Here is a 23,140-nt window from a genome sequence, read left to right on the forward strand (position 1 = left end):
ATATTTGGTCCAGTAAATTAGCGAACATGCAGGAATGATACATTCCCATGTGCAGAATTCAATTATAGCAGAATCTGTTTAAAATTAAAGACCTGAGTTCAGGGACCAAATAGAGGAATTAGTATTCTACACTTGGGATTGCAGTGGCATGAGAGAGAAACATCCAATCACTTTTTTTTTTCATTTTACAGTCCCCAGCCCTGACAAATGGTTTGAGAAAATATCAAGCATAAACGTGTCAGTAAACATTACGACACATCTGCTGCATATCATCTTTTTGATGCTACGAGTGTTGCCATTCGACTACGACAAACATCCCATTCAGAACAGATTTAATTATCTGTTAGGGCTGATGTGATATTGAATTTCCAAGTATTTTGAGAAAATGACTGATAAACGCTCAAATAAACGGCTGAATATTTGATAGTATGCAGCCATTTTCCAGACCGTTAAAAACTGACAAACGCCCTCCCATATCTAAAGAAACAGCCCAGTAATGATGATGATGATGATGTGTTATGAATTCCATTTGCAAGAACAGGTGTCAAAATATCCCCAAGTGGTTGGACAAACACTGGCTGACCACAGAAGATACTTCATTGCAAGTCTGTGGATTAACATCAGATGTCCTCTTTCACTCCGGGGGAAAACAACAGAACGATTTGCCAAGATCACATAGCACAGGATACATACAGAGCTACTGGGATAGGTTCCTGAGTCTTAAATGTCAGCAAACAACTGTGGAAAGATAGATGGAAGGTGAAGGGCAGAACCAAAATGCCTTTTGCTATTGTTCTTCCAAAGGTCAAACCCTATCCAATCACAGAATATTGTGACCCTCACACTATGGAACAGTTAGACGCAGAAAAAAAACAACAGGAATGACATCCAAGTGTGCACATGTCCCTCAACACTGCAAAAGTGATTTGTGGGAAACATCTGTTAGAATAAAAAATATGAACAAATATGCAAATAATGATTTGGATAAAGCAATGTAGACTCCAGACACCCATCAAAGATTTCCAAACGCCTTGGCTTGGTAAAATCATTTTCGGCACAAGATTGGAGCATTTGGTCTGTAGTCGGACCGGGAAGAAATCTTGGATGGGAAATAATACATTAAAGAATGAATGTGGTTGAAAAAACAGGCATTGATTTATTCTTGCAGTGTTCATTTAAAATTAAAGGTAGCTTTTCGTTCACTGAAATCATCTGTTTTTACTTTTTGTGCATCAGGTTTTAAATTAAAATGATTGCAACAAATGGACATCAAGTCATTATTTTATTCTCCTGAATTGCAGATAAGACTTTTACGGTAGATGGTTTGCTCTGAATAATCTATTATACAGGTATCTCTTTGATGAGAGAAGCTTAAACAAATACCTGCAGAAAGACACATCCAAAGCAGAGGCGGACACTACTTGAGAATCTTAAGTAAATTTTCCAAGCATCTGTGCTTTATCAGAGTGTTTGTCTTGGGAAATAATTTACTTTACTAAAAAAAATTAATTACATGCATAGAATCATAATGTGTATTCCTTTTAAATTGCATATTAAAATTGATTTAATACTTAATTACATAAAAAATGTGTACTTTTACATTTCTTAAGTAAAAGTAAAAAAAACTAGATGTTGAATGTACTAAAATATTAACTATAAACCAAAAACATGAAATTATGAAATGTAGTGGAGTAAAAATTCTGATAATATGCTTTGGAATGTATAAGAAAAACACTGATAAAATACTGATAAAAATATACTTTTATGTAGGAAGTAAAATACTTTCTATAAGTGTCCGCCTCTGATCTAAAGTAATAATCCAATGCATCTGGCTAAAACCAGATTACAACTAAATAACATGTAAAAGTATACAATGTAAAATAAAAATATTCTCAGTATGCGTTTGGGGATAATGTGACCTCTTCACTACAAGGGCGTGGTGTAAAAATGAAGAATAGACATGTTGTGAAATGTGTAATAATACTGCCTTTAAAATGTACTGTGAAATGTGACCATGCCTGTGAAAACCCAGCTAAAGTTTTTTATTTACCGTTTACATACACTGTAAAACGTGAAATGTTTGATAAACTTTAAAGTTTCACTTTAGGTAGACATTTCAAGTTGATAATAAATGTAAGCCATATTTTGAGTTGATCCATCTTTTTACAGTGTAATGTAAAGATCATTCAGTGAAAATATACACTTGATTTCTTTAATCCGGACTAAGGCCACATCAAAAATTAAAATCAATTATCAAAATCAAAGTTTGATTATTAGATTATGAGATTTTAACTTGGATTTCACAGAGAGGGACATACATGTTAAGTACAGTTAGCTGTTAAGTTTTAATGGGCATCAGTAAAACAGCAAGGAAAAAAGGAGAGAGATTGAAAGGCGAAAATTGGTTTGCAGATACAGTTTTTAATGTATCACAACAATGAGCAACAAACATACTTGATGAACTATTTCCAGAAGAAGTTGTTCAAATACCATCTACAATAAACGTCATTTCAACTATGACAACAGGTCTGTGACAAAATAAAAAAGTTTCAAAACCATGTTATTACCGTAATACGGTACAGCTGAGACCTCAAACATTACAGTAACAAAAACTAATGAGACTACTCTCTATATATAAAACATCAATAACATTTTTGGTTTAGTTTATTTAAAGTTTTAGCCATAGGGGCATCTTTTTTTATTAAAACCTTGGGGTGCATTTCCTATGTTACCCAGGCGTTGAAAGTACGTATTGTGTAGAATATGATTACGTCTTGATCATCCCTTTGATATCCAGAAGAACAATCCTAATATCAACCTTTAGAAGGCTGTCCTCCTATGCTTGACGCGATCCATCCGTAGAAAGATTTTTTGGCTGCTGTGCAGTTTATGTACAATTACATTATTGGACCATCCTTTGTTTTGTTTGGTTTTTGTAGTTTTTTGTATTTTTTTGTAGTTTTTTTTCCTTTTTTTGCTTTACACCAGTCCTTTGTGTGGGAAGCATTCTGGTTCAGGCTAACACGTAAGCGCATGGTGCTAGCTGAGAGTTCAGTCTTGAAATGCTGTTCCACATTTAGGAAAAGGCAAAAGCCGAAAGTTCAAAAAGCCTTTGGAATCAGGACAGTCGCTCATGTTTTGGACAGAGGCAGGATTGCACCTTAGGAGGCCAAGATGTCTCTTGTGAAACACAATCAAAAAGTGTCTTCAGGATTAAAATAAGCGTTAAAATATTAAAAAATCCAAATAAGAACATTAAAAAGTCCACACACACACACACACACACACACAAAAGAATTAAAAACTGTGACATTTTACCTTTAACAAAAAAAAATCACCTGTACAGCAATAAAAACTAAATTGAAATGTTACTTAATTTCATCGTTTGAAACAATTTTTAAGCATGATTTGATTTAACCTGTCAAACAGTTGCATTACATGCTACTTGTTCATCTCAGAATAGGAATACCAAAAGCAATACATTTTTGCATTTCTTCATATTAATAAATTTGTACCATGCACAGCCAACTACGAATATGTACAACAGCTTAGCTTTCTTTGTTCACAAGCCTTTTACTTTCATACATTACGCCTTCTGTTACTTTGGAATGAATCACATTGTCCTACTGTATCAAACCAGAAGGTGATTCGTAAAAATTAAACACCCTTGACAGCGTTCACATTCTTTAAGTTACATAGCCGAAAACAAAAACAAACGGTAAAGCAATGTAAATCATGAATCAGTACTCTTGTCTAGTAGGAATTTGAAAATGTATGGCAAGCGATAAAATAAAATAAAAAAACAAACAAACAAAAAAACACATTACACAGTAGCAGCATAACTTTGTAAGATAATACTTTGTAATCCACGTCTCACGATGAAAAATGGTCTATTTTCATGAAGTGCCCAGAGTAAAATGGAAGAAATGGCAGTGTGTAGGGGTAACACTGTGTTCAGTCAATATTTTTATTTTATAAAACAAATGCTTTTGTCCCCCTTTTCAGAAGCAGCGTTGTTTGTTTAAAAGAAGCAAATGTTACCATATTTGTCCAACTGCACTTTTACAGTTTCAAGTATACAGTACTACTTTCATTGATGCACCAATTGTTAAACGTCTCTGGATTGTTAGGTGTCAAAATTTGAACATATGTGGACCATTCTGCTGCTGAACTTCACACAAATAATAATTAAAACAAACAAACAAACAAACAAACAACAAAACTGATATCTATTAAATTAAGACATGGCCTACCTCAAAAAAAAAAAAGAAATGAAACAAAATAAGTGCACTATAGTCCAGACACAAGCAAGTACCGTAACAGTATAGCAATTCACAAATGAAAAATGTTCTATTCACATAATCTTCAAGAGTCTATCAAAACTAGAATTATTACCTCTTCAGAAAAGGGCGTGATGAGAGGTAAAAGAAAGAGGGTAAGAGTTGGCACAGATTATTCTACAAGAAAAACAAGGGTGTTGTATATAAATACAGCTCGTAGCAATACAAGCTGGCGAAAACACAGGGGCATACACATTACTTCACCATCCTAAATTCCCTCAGTGGTAAAATCATACTCTCTTGTAGGGCAAACGAAAAGGATACGCGAGTTGTCCTGTAACAGTTATATTGTCTCTTGGTACGTTACACACATCAAGAAAACGCCTCCAATAAAGCTTGACATGTTTTGGTAAAAGCCATTTATAAGCAGGCTTCGTTGCTGTTTCAACAAATGAGAAATGTTATGTTCTGACCTGAGAATTTAAAGCTACTGAATTACACCTAACTAAACTAAGAGAAATTCTCTTTGAAAGTTCTGGATCATTATCCCATACAGTACATGCTAGCATTTGGAAATCAATCCAGCTGAGGTGCAATTTGCTATCGTGAGAATTTTTGGCTTGAATCAAGCTCCAAAAGAACTTGTGAAAGTTTTCCTATTCCATGTATTCTTTTTGTATACAATATAAGCTCAGTCAAGCATCTGCAACAGTTCTGTCCATAACAAAAATCAATCATTATCTTGCCAGCATATCAATATGGGAAAAACAATCCTGAGTCAATCTTTTGGTACTGTAATTTTTTGGGTTAGAGAAACTTTGGAACTGCGGTTAAAGTCTTTTTTCTTTTAAGCAAGGGATCCGTTTTTCACTCCTACACACTGAACATATCCATTCTGATACTACTGAAATTGCCATCTAGGCCAGACGTCGTCTTGGCCTTCACTTCCAACGCGTTATCTAAGTCGTCCAGCTTCTGGCTTAACTCACTGTCAGACTCGTCTGAACAACTTTCGGTGGGTAGTGAGGTTTGAACCCCTGAGGTGCTGCACGAAGTTGAGGTAACCGTTGAAGGCAAGGAAAGGGTAGGAGGAGAAGCAGATGGGCAGGAAGCAGCTTTCCTGGCTGAGGCCTGGAAAAGAATATTTGGCCAGGACTTCATGGACAAGTGAGAGAGATGAGGCAAGGTGTTATTAGAAGAAGCTGCAGACTGCGAGGTAGATGTGGTGTTAGGACAAGGGGAGCAGACTGAGTGAGGTAATAATCTAGCATGCTCTTTGGCATTTCTCATTGCTTGTTTGATTGTTTTCTCTTTGTGCACGCTCGACTGAAGGTGTTGGCCAAGTGCTTCGTTCCCACTGACAGACACATTGCAGGCTACACAATTATACTTGCTCACTGCCTTACGAAGCACTGTCTCTTGCGGATCAATAAACGGGTGACCAAAGTAACAGAAGGACTTCTGATGGCGAGCTGCTGAGTCTTCGTCAGCGAAAATCATCTGGCACTTTCTGCATATAAACTCGTGTTTGATGGACGGAACAATAAATGCATCTGGAAAGCCTGAACTTTTGGTATTTGGCTGGGGTTCTCCATTTGTGCTTTCTGTTGAAGAGCTTTTATCATCCTTAGTTTCACTAGCCTCTTTTGGTTTGATAGAGTTGCTTTGCGCACTCTGTGACTTCATAGGGGGCGTTTTCCGCTGCTGTTCATTTTGTTTTTGCTGCTGCTGCTGCTGCTTCTGCAAGGAATCCTGGAGGGACTGCTGGTACTGCTGGTACTGCTGAAGCAGGGCAGTTGGGGAAAGCCCCGCAATAGCCTGTGGCATCGCAGGGCCATAGGGGAACAGGTTCTCCATTCCACACATAGGAGGGAAATATCCCCCCTGTACTCCACCAGGAAGCTGGGGTGAGAAGCAAGATGCAAAGCCAGGGATGAAATAAGGCAAGAACTGTCCCCCTAGAAAGGAGCCTGGGTCACCAGCAATGGCATTCTGAAGTGCTTGCAGTTGTGCTGGGTCCATTGGAGCCTCGTTTCCCAATTTTCCCATCATTGAATGCTGCTGTGAGGGCTTTTCTCTTTTCTTAACAACTGGGGTCTCGGGGCGGGCAGTGTTGGCTTCTCTTTCTTTTAACTTGGATTTCTCTAACTTCTTGTCTTTCTCTGATTCTTTTATATGCTGCTCAGTCTGATTTGCCAAGGGAGTAGGAGGAAGAGGAAGTGCAGGGGGTGCAGGAGGAGGAGGTGTCTGAAGAAGAGTCTTGGTTGGGGTACTGCTGAGAGACATGGCAGGAGAAGGGGTGGCTGGAGTAGGGAACCCAAGCATGCCAGCACCAGGCGACGCTAAAGCTGAAATACAGTGGCAAAAAGATAATATTGAAATATTTGACTGCAGAATCACACTCCTAAACTATGCTCTGATATAATGTTATGGATCAAAACTGTTACAAGCTTGTTATTTATAGTTACAAATGTGAACAAAAAAAGAGAAAACAAAAAAAAGAAAAAGCACAAAAGCTCTTTAGAATTTGAGTATCCAAATTATGTGTTCCACACTGCTGCAGTGATTGCATGCATTAAATGTCTTAATAAATCCGTAATCCAATATATCAGTAAATGTCACAGTCTTCAACAGCACCAGCAGATATATGGGGCAGTAGCACTATGTGCATTTAATGCATAAATTGTTTAAATAGTTCATAAAGTGTACACTGTGTTTTTGTCATACTAACTCACCAGGTGTATTTGGTGGGAAACCCGGAAGGGAAGATGGCCCATTGACACCAGGAAGAAGTACTGGTGGGAGACCAGATATTCCTGGGTAGGCAGTTGGCAGGCTAAGGCCATGAAGTGCATTATTATCCACTGCAGATTGCTGCTGGGCTGGCAAGTTGAGTACATCGGTTACCTTCTTCAAACGGTCAAATTCTTGTTGGGCCATAAGCTGGCGGACAGTGGTAGGTGCAAGATAGTCTTTTTCTCTATCAACCTGGTTCCCCAGGGTTTCCTGCACCTTTGCGATGTGCTGCTTTGAGAATATATGATCTCGAATTGAAAGTCTGGCTGTATACTTCACTCCACATAATGAACACTCTGGCCTTGGCCCATCTGGTGAACCTTGGCTTATCATGAATGGCTTTCCGATGTTTATTTTGAATTTCTTTTCTTTTGCACGGGCATTCTGAAACCAAACCTGCACAACACGTTTTGGGAGTCCTATTTCATTGCCCAGCATTTCACACTCTTGCATAGTGGGTGTGCGGTAGTCACTGAAGCAAGCCTTAAGGACTTTAAGCTGTAGATTGCTCATTTGGGTTCTAAAACGCTTGTGCCCTGGTCTCTCTCCACCAGAGAGAGACCTTGCAGACTTGAAAGGATTAGGACCTCCAAATGGACTGGGTGAACTTGGATCAGCTAGACTTGAAGTTTCACTCCTGTCTGCACTTTCATCAAAGTCCTCATCTCTGCAACTAAAGTACTCACTGTCTCTGAAACTTAGCGCTGGGCTAACCATGTTGAAAGGGAATCTATCATCATTCATCTCAGAGTGTTGTGCTTGGTTTAATTTGTTCTCAGCCATTTTCTCACTTCCATTCATTGTAAGATTTTCAACTTCATTATTAGTCTCATCCCCAGTTGTAGCATCACTTACAGCTGTGTTAATTGAGGAGGTCTCATCAAAGTCAATTTTGTTAGTATCAAAAGAGGCCTCTGTGGAACTCATGTTAAGCCCCTCAAATTCATCACTGTTTTCTGATTTTAAGCATGATAAGCTCAAAAGGTTTTTAAATGCCATCTCTGAAGGCTTAACTGGAGTGGAGGATGCGTTTGGAGGCTCACTATCATTTGTCTCAGTCTTTGTGGCCACCTGTAGATAGTCAGAGAAATTGTACTTATGAGGGCTTTGAGCTCCATCATCTTGAGACATCATTGGACTTGGAGGCAAACTAAAGCCTGCCTGTTTAGCCTCATGCCAGTGTCTTGAACGAATGTGGCTATCAAGGGCTGACTTGGCCTTAAACAATGCCCTGCAGAATGGGCACTTCTTGTGAGTTTGGGAAGGCCCAAGTGCTCTAAACTGTCCTTTCCGCTCTCTGGCTCGGGTATTCTGAAACCAGACTTGGACAACCCTTTTCTTTAGACCGACTTCACGAGCAATGTGATCTAACATCTTTCGCGTTGGGTTTGAATCGAGTAAGTATTTATCATAGAGGATCTCAAGTTGTTCTGGAGTAATGGTAGTTCTAAGACGTTTATCTCTGTGCTGATCTTCACCACTTGTAATGCCATCTTTTTCATGAGATCCATCCTCTTTTTCATCCAATTTACGTTTCATAGAGCTGGAGCTAACAACAGAGGAAAGGCCAGAGCTGCCTGGAGTTGGCATCTGTGACAGGGCTCCAGATAGGAGTTGACCAGTCATAAGTGGGTTATTGGGGTCAAAGATCATATAGGGCATATCAACTGGTCTTTCTAAAAACTGTGAGTGCAGGAATTGGTTTTGAGCAGCCAGAAAATGCATGTGCTGGTGCTCCTGCCACAGTTCTAGTGTTGGGAAAGCGATTTTGCACTGATCACAGTGGTACTGTAACATCTGTGGGGGAAGGCTGTTGTTAAGCGATGACAGTGCAATGGACAAAGGACTTGAAGGGACAGCTGTGGACTGGGGCTGTGAATGCGGTCTTGACATTGGTGATTGGGGTACTTTCTGGGGGGGAGGCTGAGGGGTTGAGGCCTTGGAAGATTTTAGATCACTTAAACTTTTGGGTGTCTGCAATGGAGCAATTTCTCCCAATTTTGTCTTTTCGTGGAGAGGTTCAGGTTTAGGTGAGGTTTTCCCTACATCAGGTCGGGGTGAAGGCATTAGGGGAGAGCTGGAGCCAGAGCTGCTTGCTGTTACAAGGGGATGTTTTGACAGTTCTGCTGGCTTCGCTGAAATCAACTCATTGTTCTCTGTTAATTCCTCAAAATGATTTTCATCTGCTTCATCATCCTCATCTTTATAGCATTGCTTCTTTTGGTGAGTAATGAGGTCAAAAATTCGAGGGAAAATGACACTGCATTTCTTACACTGGTACTGCATGTTGTTGGTCCTGATGTATCGTTCATTTGTTAGTTCTTTCTTTTCAGCATCTTTTGTATCTGCTTGGTTCTCATAAGTCTTTCGAGCCTTCTGACGTGCATTTTGAAACCACACCACTATCACTCGTGTTGGCAGGTTGAGAACAGTGGAGAGCTGCTCAATTTCGTCATCCTTAGGGTAAGCATTGGTATCAAAGAAGTCTTGGAGAACTCGTAGTTGATAATCTGTGAAACGTGTTCTTGATGACCTTTTGTTCGCTGTAGCATCAGTTCTGTAGTACTCAAGCATGTTTACTTGGGATTCAAGTCTGATATCTTCCAGTGTTGTCATGGGTGGAATGCTGAAATTGTATGGAGAATCTTTGCTTCTCTGACGCTCTTTAAAGAGTGTGTTGCGGAACCAGTGCTTTATGACCTTCTGTGGAAGGCCAGATTTATCTGCCATTTCTTGAATCTGCTCTTCGTTTGGAGAATTGTTGATGTCAAAGTGAGCACGGAGGATTTTTAGCTGATCATCTGTGATTCTAGTGCGAGGACGCTTGAACTGAGACTGCCGCAGGAAGTTTGGATCCAGTCCCAGTTGTTGTTGACATAACTGTGTGAGGTCAGAAGATAAAGAGTCCATTGTTGGAAGCTGCAGTGCAAGCTGTGGTGGTAGCCCAGGGTGCTGCACTGATTGCATCATCAGTGGTGAGAAAATTGGCAAGTCAAGAGAAACAGGGAGCTGGACTTGAGGAGGTGCAGTGGGTGGTGGAGGTGGTGGTGGGGGTGGAGGGGGAGGTGGCGGTTGTTGTTGTTGTGGAGTCTGCAGAGGTGCAGGGGATGGTGTCTGCGATTTTCCCACTGAAGAAGGAGCAGGGAGAGTTGTCACTGGAGCAGGTGGAGGAGGGGGAGGTGGTGGTGGACTTTCTGGAGATGATGGGTTTATGGGGTACAGCTTGTCATATGCCTCCCTGTACTGTTGGGCAAATTTCTCTAGCTCCACATATGGAAAAAACTGCCCATGCACATGTTCCTGATGGCTTTTAAGAATCAGCATGTTGGAGAAAAATTTTCCACACAGTCCACATTCTAGTTTGTCAGTCAATTCTTCCTCCCTATTCTTTTTTTGGCTTTTCTGTCTATTCTCATTGTACTGAATGACCAGTTCAAAGCCAAAATTCTCCAGTAGTGCTTTGGCCGCATTACCTCTAGCTCCTGAAATGATGCGTGGTGGAGGAATTAGAGGTTCTGAAAACTTTGGTTTTCTGGAATCTTTATTATCTTTTGTGCCATCACCATCATTAGCTATATCCTGCTTGGCTTTGCTTTCATGCTTTTCTAAATGTTCTTCAGCATCTCTAGACATCTGAATCTCAGACAGAGCAATGTGGTTGGACTCCATTTTAAGCTTTTGGCTCTGCTGCTGCGCTTTTTGCTGCTGTTGCTGCATCTGAGCCTGGGAGGCCTGCTGTTGAGATTGCTGCTGTGATAGCTGAAGCTGCTGCTGTTGGCCCAGCTGGTGTTGTTGTTGCATCTGCTGCTTTAGATCTTCAAGAAAAGATCCTGTCATGCCAGGCATTCCAAATGCAGCAGAATGCAATGCAAGCTCGGGGCTGATGTTAAATTCAGCTCCAGGAATGTAGAATGGAAAAAGAAACTGGGGCTGCTGGAATTGCAACAGGGCTTCTGGTGTCATCGGGAAATGGGGAAAGAACGCTGGGTTCAAAAACTGTGGCTGAAAGAATGCAGCTTGCTGCTGGAGCTCGTGCTGTAGTTGCATTTGAAGCTGTGCTGGTGACTGAGTTGGTTGGTGGGTGGGCTGCACAGAGATGTGATCAGTAGTTTGCTTAATGGTAACTTCTTTGGCATCTACAGTGTTTTCTTTGTTAGAGGATACTGGTGCGCTTGCAGAATCTGTGTTTCCCTGATTTAGTGGAGCAGGGCTTTTAGCAGGAGTACTTCCACTGCTCCCACCCCCAGCACTGCTGCTAGTCTCCGTTTTGGCGGTTCTGGCTTTTGTCTGATGAAGTACAGACCTCATGTGAATCTCCAAGGTTGAGCTTTGGCTATAAGCAACGTTACATATATTGCATTTGTATGGTTTGTTGTCAACATTGTTGCTGGTCTCCTGGGGAACTGGGCTTGAGGCCTCCTGGATAACTTTTTTCAGCTTATGCAAATGTGAAACAGAATTATAGTGAACAAGGAGAATGTTCTTTTGGGTAAAGGACTCTTTGCATACTGTGCATTTGTATGGACGTGAGGGATCTAAAAACTTTTCCATGGTGAAATTTGGACCTTTCCTAAAGGGTAAGGTACGCTTTGGCTCTGAACCCATGTCGTCAAGCAAGGAGCTGCTGTCACTTCCAGTGGGACTGGCTTTCCCTTCTTGGTCAAGCTCATCATCTTTGTCTAGTTCATTCTCAAATGCCTGTGCCTCTTCCAAAGCCCTCATCTCACTCTCTACAATATCACCATTTAGAGGCAGGTTCGCACAGAGCTGTTGTACTTCGGCTTCACTTAGCTCAGGGTGACCAGTCTCCAGATGCTTTCGAAGGGCAAGGAATGTCCTGAAACTACGCTGGCACAGGCTGCACATTGTGGCTGCACGAATGGCATGGTATTGGGAATGTATCTCAAGCTTTTGCATTGTCTTGAAAGCCAGGCTGCAATGGTTACAACGGTATTTGTAGACATGGCGATCAGAGACTGAGAGCTGCTGCCGCTTCTGCGCATCACTAAGATGTTCCTGCAGGGAATCTGGGCTCTTCCTGTCTTGACCACTAGCTTTCTTCCAATCAGGGGCCTCAGCAGCTTCCTTTGGTGGCTTGAGTTCCTCATTGGCAAGTTCTACTTCACTTTTGTCTTGGCCGGTGCTGCTTTTTGAATCCTTAGAGCTGTTTTCTGTTGGAAAAGGGAAGGGGTTTCAGAATACCTCAAGAATTTTCATTATAAAAGATTACGGTTTCTTTTCTGCGGAATGTTTTAATGCAGTCCATACATTTAAGAAGACATTTTGGCTTCATAATGTGCTTACCCATGGGTTTTCCAGATCCCTCAGGGGTAACAATTGAACAATCCATCAAAGATGGGACTTTGTCTTGTAATGATACAGGCAGCAGGGAATTATTGGGCCCTGGAACATCTGGACCCGCAACCTAAAGGAAAAATTAAAAACAATTCTTTAATAAAATACAAAAAACCCTATACAAATCAACTTGAAAACAGGTAGAGATTTAAGTAACTGAAAAAGATTGTATAAGATATTTTTTATATTTTAAAAAAATATATTTAAGCTGCACATACTGTCATAAGCAACTTCTCCACACAATCTGGAGCCACGCTGTGGAGGTGAGTGAGATGCAGCTGTAAGTGAATCTTGTTACTGAGGACATCCTGACACAGTGGGCAGCTGATGACAGGCTGCATTGAATGCTGGGACATGATGTGCAACTGTAAACGATTTGCATCCTTGTTACTGTAATTACAGTATGGGCACTGCTGCACCTGAAAGAACAGAGATCATCATGATACACACTTTATAAGAACTGCTGTAAACTTCAACATATGAGTGATTGTGCTGTAAATTACAAGATGAACCCCAAGGGAAATTAACCAAATTCCAAACAAAACAAGTAGGACTCTGTACAACGTCTGTCCAAACTAATTTCCTTTAATTAAAGGTTTAATTTCAACTAACTTAATTAACAAAACTTAAATGACTGGAATTTCTAATCAGAAGGTTACAAAGGATGTTGACATAACCCATTTCAGACACTGGCTAATTACATGGTGTACCATTAAACTGAAAAGCCTCTCTACCTGTCTTAATGTAACCTTGTTGTAAAATGCCTTTTAGAAAGGTTATTTCAAGACAGGGCGATGCCTTTAAATATAATTTGGAATTTTTTAATTAAAAAACAAAAATCCTGTTTATACAAAACAAGTCTCATTATTGTTAACAGATCAAAGATACTAACCTGCTCATTGGACAGCGTCTGGTCTTCAGCTGATTTAGGCCTCTTGGGTGGACTGTCATTTTCTTTTTCTTGCTGAAGTGACCGCTTGCCTGCTGTAGCAGTCCCCAGGGTTTCCTTAGCCACTGTATTAATTCCTGTGAATAAACAGATAGGATATCTTCGGTCATAACCTTAATCTGCACTCCTGATACTTAAAAGCTATTTGTTTGTACAATGACCCTCACACTTCACATTTGGGTAAAATATTTAACATTTAATATACAACCATTTCTTACAAAAACTCTTAAAAATGCGAGTAAAATTAAACCTTATACTATGCATGTAAAGTGCACGTATTGATTTTTCAGCACGAATACCAGAGAATCCATCAAAAATCTATATTCGCAAAGCAATTTCTGCTATGAAGATATTTGCAAATAAATAGAGGTTTAAATTCATTGTTATTGCATTGCGGACCACAGTACCATTATGCAGTTCATTTGGGGCTAGAGACAGCCAAATCACCTTCCGCAGCATCTCCCTGAATATCTATGCCTCATACTCTGTATTAAAGGGGGGTTGCCATGTTATTTCCATTTCAGCTGAGCTCAATTCAGCAAATCAGCCCCCAGTTGTATTTAGAGTCTGCTGCACAGAGTGATAAATCTTTCATTACCCCTGTATCCTCAGATACAGACAGTGTCTCAGCCTCCTCAGTCAATGCTATTTATCCTCTCGCTGCATATGCTGCACACAAAGAAATCCTGCTCGCTGTTCTTCATTCTAATCTGGTCACTCTAGGCTAAATGTGTGTATTACTCTTATGAATCAAGGCTTAGCTGGCACTGAAAATGGATGGTGATATGCGCTGCAAAAACTACGTTTTGTCTGTTCATTATGTGTTTAAAGAATATTTCAATATCTTAATTCTTTGAATTACAAGGACCTCTGCTTATTTATTGCGGTCTTACATCTGACATATTAGCCTGCCAAAAAAAGTGACACGGGAGGAGTAAAAACCACAAGGGCACAAAACAAATTTCCAAGAGCATCAGAGTATGGTCTGCAGTCTCAAATAGCAAGGTAATTTTTTCTCTCTCCTGGCCTTGATATCTCTGCTGCTGTCTCTCACATGCATTTCATGACAAACAGAAAACCTCATTTGCGATGCTCCCCAATCTCATTGCTGTACCTCACCATCTGACCTTTTTTCCTCCCTCTGTTTATTATAAGGATTTCTAATTTTAACTTTCAATTTTCGCTCATCTTCCAGTCAATCTAACTAAATTATTTCCCGGGTGAGAAGGCGACTCCTGGACAACCGGGTGCAAATACATTTTACAATGCAATGAGGCCCATCCATTGATTGCCATCATATTGAATGTAAATGTATAGTCTTGGGGGCTAATCTGCTCTACATGAGTATCCATCCTTATGATTTATTTCCTTAATCAACACACTGCTTTCATAAACATTTAAAGAAGATTGCAGATGGACTCAATACTGTAATAGGAAAAAAATAAAGAGGAAAATATCTGCAAACACAATACAGGTTTCGGGTTTTGGTAAACTGTCAGCTACATTTACTATTTAAATCTTAAAATATTATTTTATAATACCTCCAACCCTCCAACACAATAGTCTTCATCATATTGTATTATTGTGCAGTGACTCAATAGAAAGGTTCTTTGTGTACTCTGTACCTCACACTAAATGAAACTGCCCTTTTCTTTGTCTTCAAACACACACACACACACACACACACACACACACACACACACACACACACACACACACACACACACACACACACACACACACACACACACAGTGCAGTGAAGCAATAGAGAAAATAATTTTGACACCACAGCCCCCCTTTCTTTCCATCCGAATGACAAATGTCTTTGAGAAGCAGGACCTTGCTTGATTAGATAAATCAAACAGTGATTTATGACATTCAAGCTGTTTGCATTACAGGGACGAGAGCTGCAGACCGGCCACCCATCTTTATTTACAACTGTCAATGGGATTTTTAAAATCATGCAAGCTATGTTTCTTTAAACACCTCTGATAATTCACCCAAACTGTTTTTCAAAAGAAGAAATAGATATCTCACTAATCTGATCTGTCTTCCACACACAGAGAGGCCATTTTCTCCCTTTAACATGAACAAAACATTGGTAGCTGATAATCGCCATTCAAAAGCGCTACTGGTCTGCAAACCACGAGTATGTTCTCACATGACAAGCAATTTTATTTCAAAATTTCTTTTCCCTGCAAATGCCAATTACACGGGACTCGGCTGATGAAAGCGCCATAAATTTACTATTCAATTTACTGGTCTCCAGTCCAGCCAGTCTGGCTTAGGTGACAGGACAATAAATAAAGTCGGACCCTGGGACGCTTAAAGAACTTTAGTGATTTACAAGGACAAGAGGTTGAGGTTACACATTAGTGTGACCTACAGTTCAGCAGATAACATTTGAATTTTCTCTGTATTTTCGCCACAAACCGCATTTGAGTCCATCAGCTTTACCATCACATTTCAGACGAGGCGTAAACCGACGGATGTCATACTTGGCAAATCCTACAGGACCTTCTGAATTGATTAAGTCAGTTCAAGAATTCATAGCTCTAGGCCTTCAATGAAATATGCAAATACTTTTAATTTATTTTAATCTAATATCTAGACAGACAGCAATTGAATAAATCCTCATTTCAGAGCTGGAAACATTGTGGAAACATGCAAATAATGTTTCGAATGCAAATGCTCGTGTTAAATATGCAACATTTGCTCTGCCCTGCATTCTATTTAATGCAGTTGAGCATTATTTTAAATTGTGCACGCTGATCTGAAAAATGGGTATTGGGAACAATGATTCATTTCCTTGCTTGAAAATAGTAATAATGACAGCTAATGTTCATCTTTGCTTGTGTTTTCTAAAGCCAACATACTGACATGCAGCCGTGTCACAAACAGAGCACAAAGTAATCTGGATTTGATCCAGATTAGGACATTTACATGGAAAATGCCATTTGGATTATAATTAATCCACAGTGACAGTATATTGTAATAAGAATGGGTGTAAAAATGTTTTCACGAATATCTCTATATATAATCTTTAATATGCAGGAGCCTGGTGTTTTATATTCACATTAAAGATCGAGTTTGTAGTTGAAATCCACATTTAACATATGGGTTCAACAGAGCAGTCTAAAATCCATTCGTACTTTTCTTCAAAGCAATGGATTTTAAAAAACAAAGCAAAAACCATTCGGGTATGGATATTTTCTAATCTGAATATAAATGTTGCCGCTTTAAAAAGAAAAAAAAAACTATAAATGAAAAAATATCACACTACACGGTTAGCATATATATTCACATACAGCCAGTTTAAGTGAGATCTGCATCCCGACCGCAGCATTAAATGACGCCGCATGTAATAGTTCATGTAAATGCATTGAGTATGAGCTGCCTCAGACAGGCCTGTCATGGCTATATGGATAAAAGATAAACGACTGGCTAAACTAATAGGCTCTGTCCTGTTTCAGCATTTCCTCTGCTCCATTGAACCCAGCATTATGTAGCTAGGTATGGTGTGCATGGAAAGACGTCTAATGTAATATTCATTTCCACCATATATTTCCATCTCATACATAAAAAAGCACATATGAATTCTTATTTGGCAAATCAAATACAACAGAGCCTTAGGTAGTGATGCCAGATGCTAGCTCCGGGGGCTGTTTCCTGATCTCAACACAACACTGTTTTGTAAGGATTGTTGCCCTTGCTAATGTGTTACCAGTCGTATCTGCAGTTACTCTGCACCGAGGACAATGGGCTCTGATAGGCGGTGCGCTGCTTAAATTACACAAGATACACTGGGAAAAAAAGCGAAGGGTTACGAGGGTGCAATTTATAAAAAAAAGAAAAGTATACACTCGAGCGCCATCTAATCTTGTGCTTACCCGAAATTAATATGTCATCAGAGGAATCGCAAGAACAGCAAAGATTAATGAAAGGCGCTTAGAAATTACAAGCAAGCAAACTGATTTGATTAAAAAATAATCTTGGTGGTCATTGCGGAATATTCTTTGCCTTATCCACATCACTGCCATCAGATGGCTATGATTAAAATGGGTCAGTAGGAGGCTACTGATAAAATTCACATGCAACCCACACATGCAACTGTGATTAGCAGGAAAAGCCCCATGGTGCAAGAAAAATAAGGGTGAGAACAACAAATGTAGGAGTTGTGTGTGTGTGTGTGTGTGTGTTAAAGAGGGTTAGAGCAACGTTGGAGAAAGGGTACCAGGAAAAAGACCAAAACTAAAGGTCTTACTAGAGTCCTTCTCGGTCGTCTTGCCCTCTATGACGTCCCTCCTGCTCGAGTCTTTGTCCTCGGCCGCGGCCAATGAGGAGGCTCGTGGGGATTCCTCGCTGTCCTCACCTGGTTCTTCTACAACTGAACACAGGAATGGCATTCGGTTACCCACTAGAGGTTAGGGCGACTCTGTCTTTCAAGATGTCCAGCACCTCAACAGTTTAACACTGGCGTGCATGTCGAGATCTTTGGGATTCTGATTGGAGCCCGTCTGGTTTAACACCCCAGGACATTCTGAAATACGAATCGTCTTCTGGGGTCCAAATTACAACCTTCCCCAGATTGTTAGCCTGGGCAGATTACATGGAAAATTTTTCCGTAGACTCGACCTCCCCCCAAACACCATGTTTAATAATTCTGTGTATCTTTGCAGCACTGCCAGTGGATTAATCTGTTTATGCTGTTAGGTGATAGGTTGAGGCCATGTGCCTCTAATCCCTGAAAGGCCTACTGTTCCCTTTCATCCAGAGAGCATTTGTCTCTCACTGCGCTGATGTCACATTTTAATGAATTTTTAGCAGGCTGAGTAATGCCAGATAACCACTCCTGTCTCTCTCTCTTTCTCTCTCTCTCTCTCTCCACCCCATGCAGCTTCCATCACATGGCACACGGCGGGGGAAGAAAGAGAGAGAGAGACGAAACAGACAGAGATAGTGATAGGGAGAGAAATAAACATATTTTGGGAGACCCCGCGAGAAATGAAATAAATTAGGACAACACGAAGCAGGAAAATGGCGTACAAAGTGCCCGCTCATCCATTTTATAAAACCTTAATAACCATATAAATTGACCACGGGGAGGCAAAAAGGTCACAAGCACATTTGCATACAATCACTCAAGTCATTGTTTGGTAAGCAGAGGGTCCCGGCTCTACGGATACATGATATAATTAACCCTTTAAAAAGAAAAAATCCCAGCACAGCACTGGCACCGACGTTTTAAGTGCAATACATTAAGTGGAAATTATATACAGCATGAAATTTTCATGGCAGATGCTGAGAGTGATTGAAAGGCAAAATTGTGCTGCACTCTAGTCCTGATGTTTTATTAATAATATTCTGACAACAGGATGAAATATCTCCTGTCACTGCTGGCAGCCGGCTGCAAAAATTGCTATTTTGGCGCACATGCGGTGACGGTGTGCTCTAATACGTCCTGCAACAAAGGCGCTGTGTGTGTATGCATGTGTAGATATATGCATGATATCTAGGGGTCTCTTTAGATGTACATGCTGCATTCTTAAGGAAACAAAAAACCTGCTGTCTTTTCTGCGAAAAAGGATGCCTTTGTATGCCTACATTATGTGTGCATATGTATATGTCATATATATACATATATACTGGTTTCAATACCATACACCATTTGACAAATATTTGGCAACACAACTTTTCTATTTATTATTCAAGTTATAAAACCAAAATAAACTGTCAATCATTAAAAAATAAAGAAAAAGAAAATGACCACGCTATTTATAACAGCTATAATAACACATATACAAACATATATTTACACACACACACACAGTAGCGTCATCATAGCAGTGTTCCTCAGTTCACATCTGTCATAAGACTCAGATAGGCAGTTGAAGCGGGGCTGGGGGTGAAAGAGGGCGAGTGGTGTGGAGGAAGGAGGTGTTTGTGGGGCAGAAGGGCTCAGGACGGAGGTTGTGTTTGAGCTTAAGCCAGTGTCAATGCAGAGGGCTAATAAGAAAGAGAGAGAGAGAGAGAGAGAGAGAGAGAGAGTGCTCAGCCTCAGTAGGCAGATGAGAATCTGCGTGACTCGGGCGAGGGGGGGCTGAGGACCAGCTGGAGGTCTGTGATCATGACCAGATTTCAGGTCGGTTAATAAAAGAGAGACACACTCGCACACACACATACACAAACACCACAGCACAACGTCACACCCTAAGGGTACGGGGGCAAGACCGTGGCCCCCTTACCCCTCCTCCTCTAGCACCCGTCCGCAACGTGAGCTGCTCTCCTCAGTTGGCTAGATTTACTATCCTAGTCCCCCTAGCTGGGAAATGAAGTGTCAGAGTGCTAGCGAGCGGCTTTACCTCGAGGGGGCATCAAATTTTTAAGGTGATCGTGGAATGCATTAATAAAACATGGAGTGTCACGAAAAAGAAAAGGGCGAATTATGAAGGTAGTAACAGAAGGAATAAGAGGGAAAAAAGATGGGTTGCTATCATCTGGGTCTCATCAGACAGCATTTTTTCCTTTCCTTCCACTGTCCTACTCTCTCTCTCTCTTTCTCTCTCTCTCCTTCGTCTTTTAAGTAGGGTGTTCTGCAGTTTTTCTGGAATGCATTTCATGAGCAAGAGATACTCCCAGACATGCTTTCCTATACATCATAGTAGTGTCTGCACTGTGCCTGACCCTGGCAACAGTTTGAGTAATCTGAATGCTTTACAGAGGCAACGTGTCAGCAACATTGGAGGGGGGCGTGTAGACTCTCTGCCCATCAAACTTAATCGCAAACAGCAGAGTCGTAGACAACTTTTACTGCCCGGTCGTCCCTTTCAAGCATACCCGCAAACACATCAACCACACATCTACGATGGTTTTCCGTTCAACAGCCCGAGTGTCCCGCGAGACCCGCTCTGATGTGGGATGATAGCGTGCCGGGAAAAGGCCGGGGTCAAGAAGGTGTCACAATTATCGCTATGGTGTGTTTTTGCCTCATCAAAATGCGCACGATGCCCTTTGCAACCAAAAATCTCTAGCTGCTCTGTTCGGTGCTCTGTTGTTATTACATTTAGAGATGGGGGGACACATTTATAAATGCGATGCCAGACACTTTCTTTTCATTAAAGCACTGGTTGAGAAAGCTTAATGATGGATGTGGATTGCGAGCTGCATCCCTTCTCTCCTCGCGGGGGCTATAACACCTCACTCTGGTCATTATCCGGCCGGTAAAACACATGGCCGGTGAACGTGACCGCGGACACCCCAAAAATGATTGTGTTCATTAAAATGCGTCTCCCACCTCACATTGTTTATGTATGTCTGTCAACAATATAACATCAGTATTGAACTCGGGCTGTGTCATAAGGGTTTATGGAAAGTACTACAATTAAATGCTACGATTGTTATAGTTATATCCAATATTTTTTGTCGTAGCGTTTTTAAAAAATCTGGTTGTAATTATAATTTCTGGCTCTCTTTCTTGTTGAGGTGTAAGGAACACTAATTTCCCAGTACACCACAGGTCGGCTCAGAGCGGCCGATGGTTTTCATGATGTCACATTCTTTCCCCCCATGGTTTTCATTTGGGTCACTTGATTTTAAAGGAATCTTTGAAACTCTAAACCCTGTACTACTTTGTTAAGGGCCAGTTGTAATACTTTCAGGATAATAAGCTTTACTGACTTGTTGATCCACCGTCCCCCAACCTGAATCTTTCTCCTCTCTCTCTGTCTTGCACCCACTTTTTCCAAATTTCAGTGTATTTAACAAGCATTTAGATCTTAACCAGATGCCGTTAATGTACCATGTCTAAAATACTAAACATCCACGCAGAGAGCAGGACCGTTTCCCTCTGCGCCTCTGTTGCTGGGAGCGGATCTCAGAGAGAGACACATATTCGGACATGCTCAGCTGCTGTAGGTACTGCTGTGGAGATGTTCAAGTGTCCTGCATGTAGGCTATTATGAATAAAGCTCAATTGAGGAAAAATGTATTCTTTTAAAATAATATTTTGAATTATTTTTTGAAAAATTGCAATTCATAGATAATAGAAGTCCTTTAGCAAATGTTTGGTACTAATGCAGCCCATTTCATGTATACCATTTTGACCAAATTGAAGCATTGAAATCTTCTATACTGATTATACTGGCAAAGTGAAAGTTTATTTTACTTAGTACTAAAAGCATATTTTACTGAAACCACAAGGAGGGAATAAATTCAAACCCCATTATTTCATATTGTTGCTATAGATGCCTTTTCTCCAAGGCAAGTGCGCTACTAATGCAGAAAAACTTTTATATCAGCACTCGGCTGAATCTTCTTTGTTGTTGTCAGTTACTTTCATCCAAGACAGTTCGCCTGCGCTATACCATTTCCTCGGTGATGTACTCAGGATGTATTATGCACTCATCACCATTAATCAACTACATCAAATGAATAAACATGATGAAGATTAAAGCTTCTCCTTTTGCTGCACCAACAGAAATTTCCCCTCTCAATTTTCGCAGACTTCTGTTTCTGCACCCGCCTGCATAAGGGATATTAATGGTCCCAAATAACAAGCATTAAATCTTTTAAAGAATGCATCTTCAAAGGTTTCCACAGACAAACCCTGAACACCTGCATTGTACTCAAAAAGCCCTCTCGTGTCCGTGCCATACGGCTTACCGGAGGCACGCAGAGAGAAAATCAAACATAAAGCGGCACCACGGTCCGGCTTACTTTAGTATTTGAAAATAATATAAACAGATTCCTGTTCATTTGGTCCCTCCATCCTTTTTTTTCTACGTTCTTCCATTTTATTATTCTCCATCCAATATTTATTCAAGACATGATTATAAACATCTGCCCGGGTAGCCGTTTCATCTACACAGGAGCCAAAAGGGCTGGAAATTTCACACACGGCCGCCAACATGACCCCGGCTCAGACGGAGCATAGCGTTTTTTTCCCTCCTGCGCACCGCACGGTTTCCTGTCTGTGACGTTTGAAAAGCACTGGGGGCCGGGGTTAATGGCCTTTCCAATCTCTGTGATAAGAATTCATTTTGTTCTATTACCAGCAGTTATCAGTGCAGGCTGCAGCATCACTTCAGCAAGGGGTTCAATCAATGAGAGAACCTAATGAAGTAACCAGCTCTAGATCTATTTTCTTGCTCAACTCTATCAGACAAATAAGACCAATCTGTCACCCCTGTGCAGGTCTGCTCTTGAAAACTCACCCGAAAACCCGGATTGCATAGTAAGGACATACAGACGACTGGAATTGTTGTCTGGCCTGCAGTGCCCTGCACTCAGATTTTTTTAAATATATAGAGTTGATGACAAATATGGATGTCAGATTTGATAAAAAGGAAAACCTTCAAACTATAGTTTTTTCACAAGCATGCCAAATTCTAAGAAATGTAATCTGTGCATTCATGTTCAATATATCTTTGAAAAACATTTAAACCGTTTTCTACAAATATTTGGATGTAGTGATGTCAAGTTGTGTAACCATCAAGAAAAAATAGCTAAAACACTCTGCCTGCACCAAGTGCACACAGCTTTATTCTCGAAAAAGTTTTCAAATACATTTTTCACAGTAAAAAAAAAAAAAAAAAAAAAAAAATATATATATATATATATATATATATATATATATATATTATTTAATTCAAGAGCACATTAAGTTTATGTTCGGATATATGTATATATATATATAAAAATTATATAAATAAATATATTAAATATAAATAAATATATATACATAGTTTGTACCGTTGCGTG

General features: G+C 40.3%; 1 protein-coding gene across 2 annotated transcripts in view; it reads right to left on the reverse strand.

Annotated features, from left to right (window-relative positions):
• Positions 1-2,864: 2,864 nt before the first annotated feature.
• The window catches only part of zfhx4 (zinc finger homeobox 4), a 73,997-nt gene continuing 53,721 nt past the window's right edge, over positions 2,865-23,140 (reverse strand). The window contains exons 5-10 of one of the 2 annotated variants that reach the window (XM_065258252.2): positions 17,646-17,768; positions 13,324-13,457; positions 12,650-12,850; positions 12,381-12,501; positions 7,016-12,247; positions 2,865-6,628 (exon numbers count right to left, since the gene is read on the reverse strand). In XM_065258252.2, the coding sequence (XP_065114324.1) occupies positions 5,154-6,628; positions 7,016-12,247; positions 12,381-12,501; positions 12,650-12,850; positions 13,324-13,457; positions 17,646-17,768 (7,286 nt within the window). In that variant the 3' untranslated portion in view covers positions 2,865-5,153. The remainder of the gene's footprint in view (positions 6,629-7,015; positions 12,248-12,380; positions 12,502-12,649; positions 12,851-13,323; positions 13,458-17,645; positions 17,769-23,140) is intronic. The other variant, XM_065258254.2, reaches the window with a different exon arrangement.

Source organism: Paramisgurnus dabryanus, chromosome 22 (genome assembly GCF_030506205.2).
Source record: "Paramisgurnus dabryanus chromosome 22, PD_genome_1.1, whole genome shotgun sequence".
In the NCBI taxonomy this organism is placed as follows: domain Eukaryota; kingdom Metazoa; phylum Chordata; class Actinopteri; order Cypriniformes; family Cobitidae; genus Paramisgurnus; species Paramisgurnus dabryanus.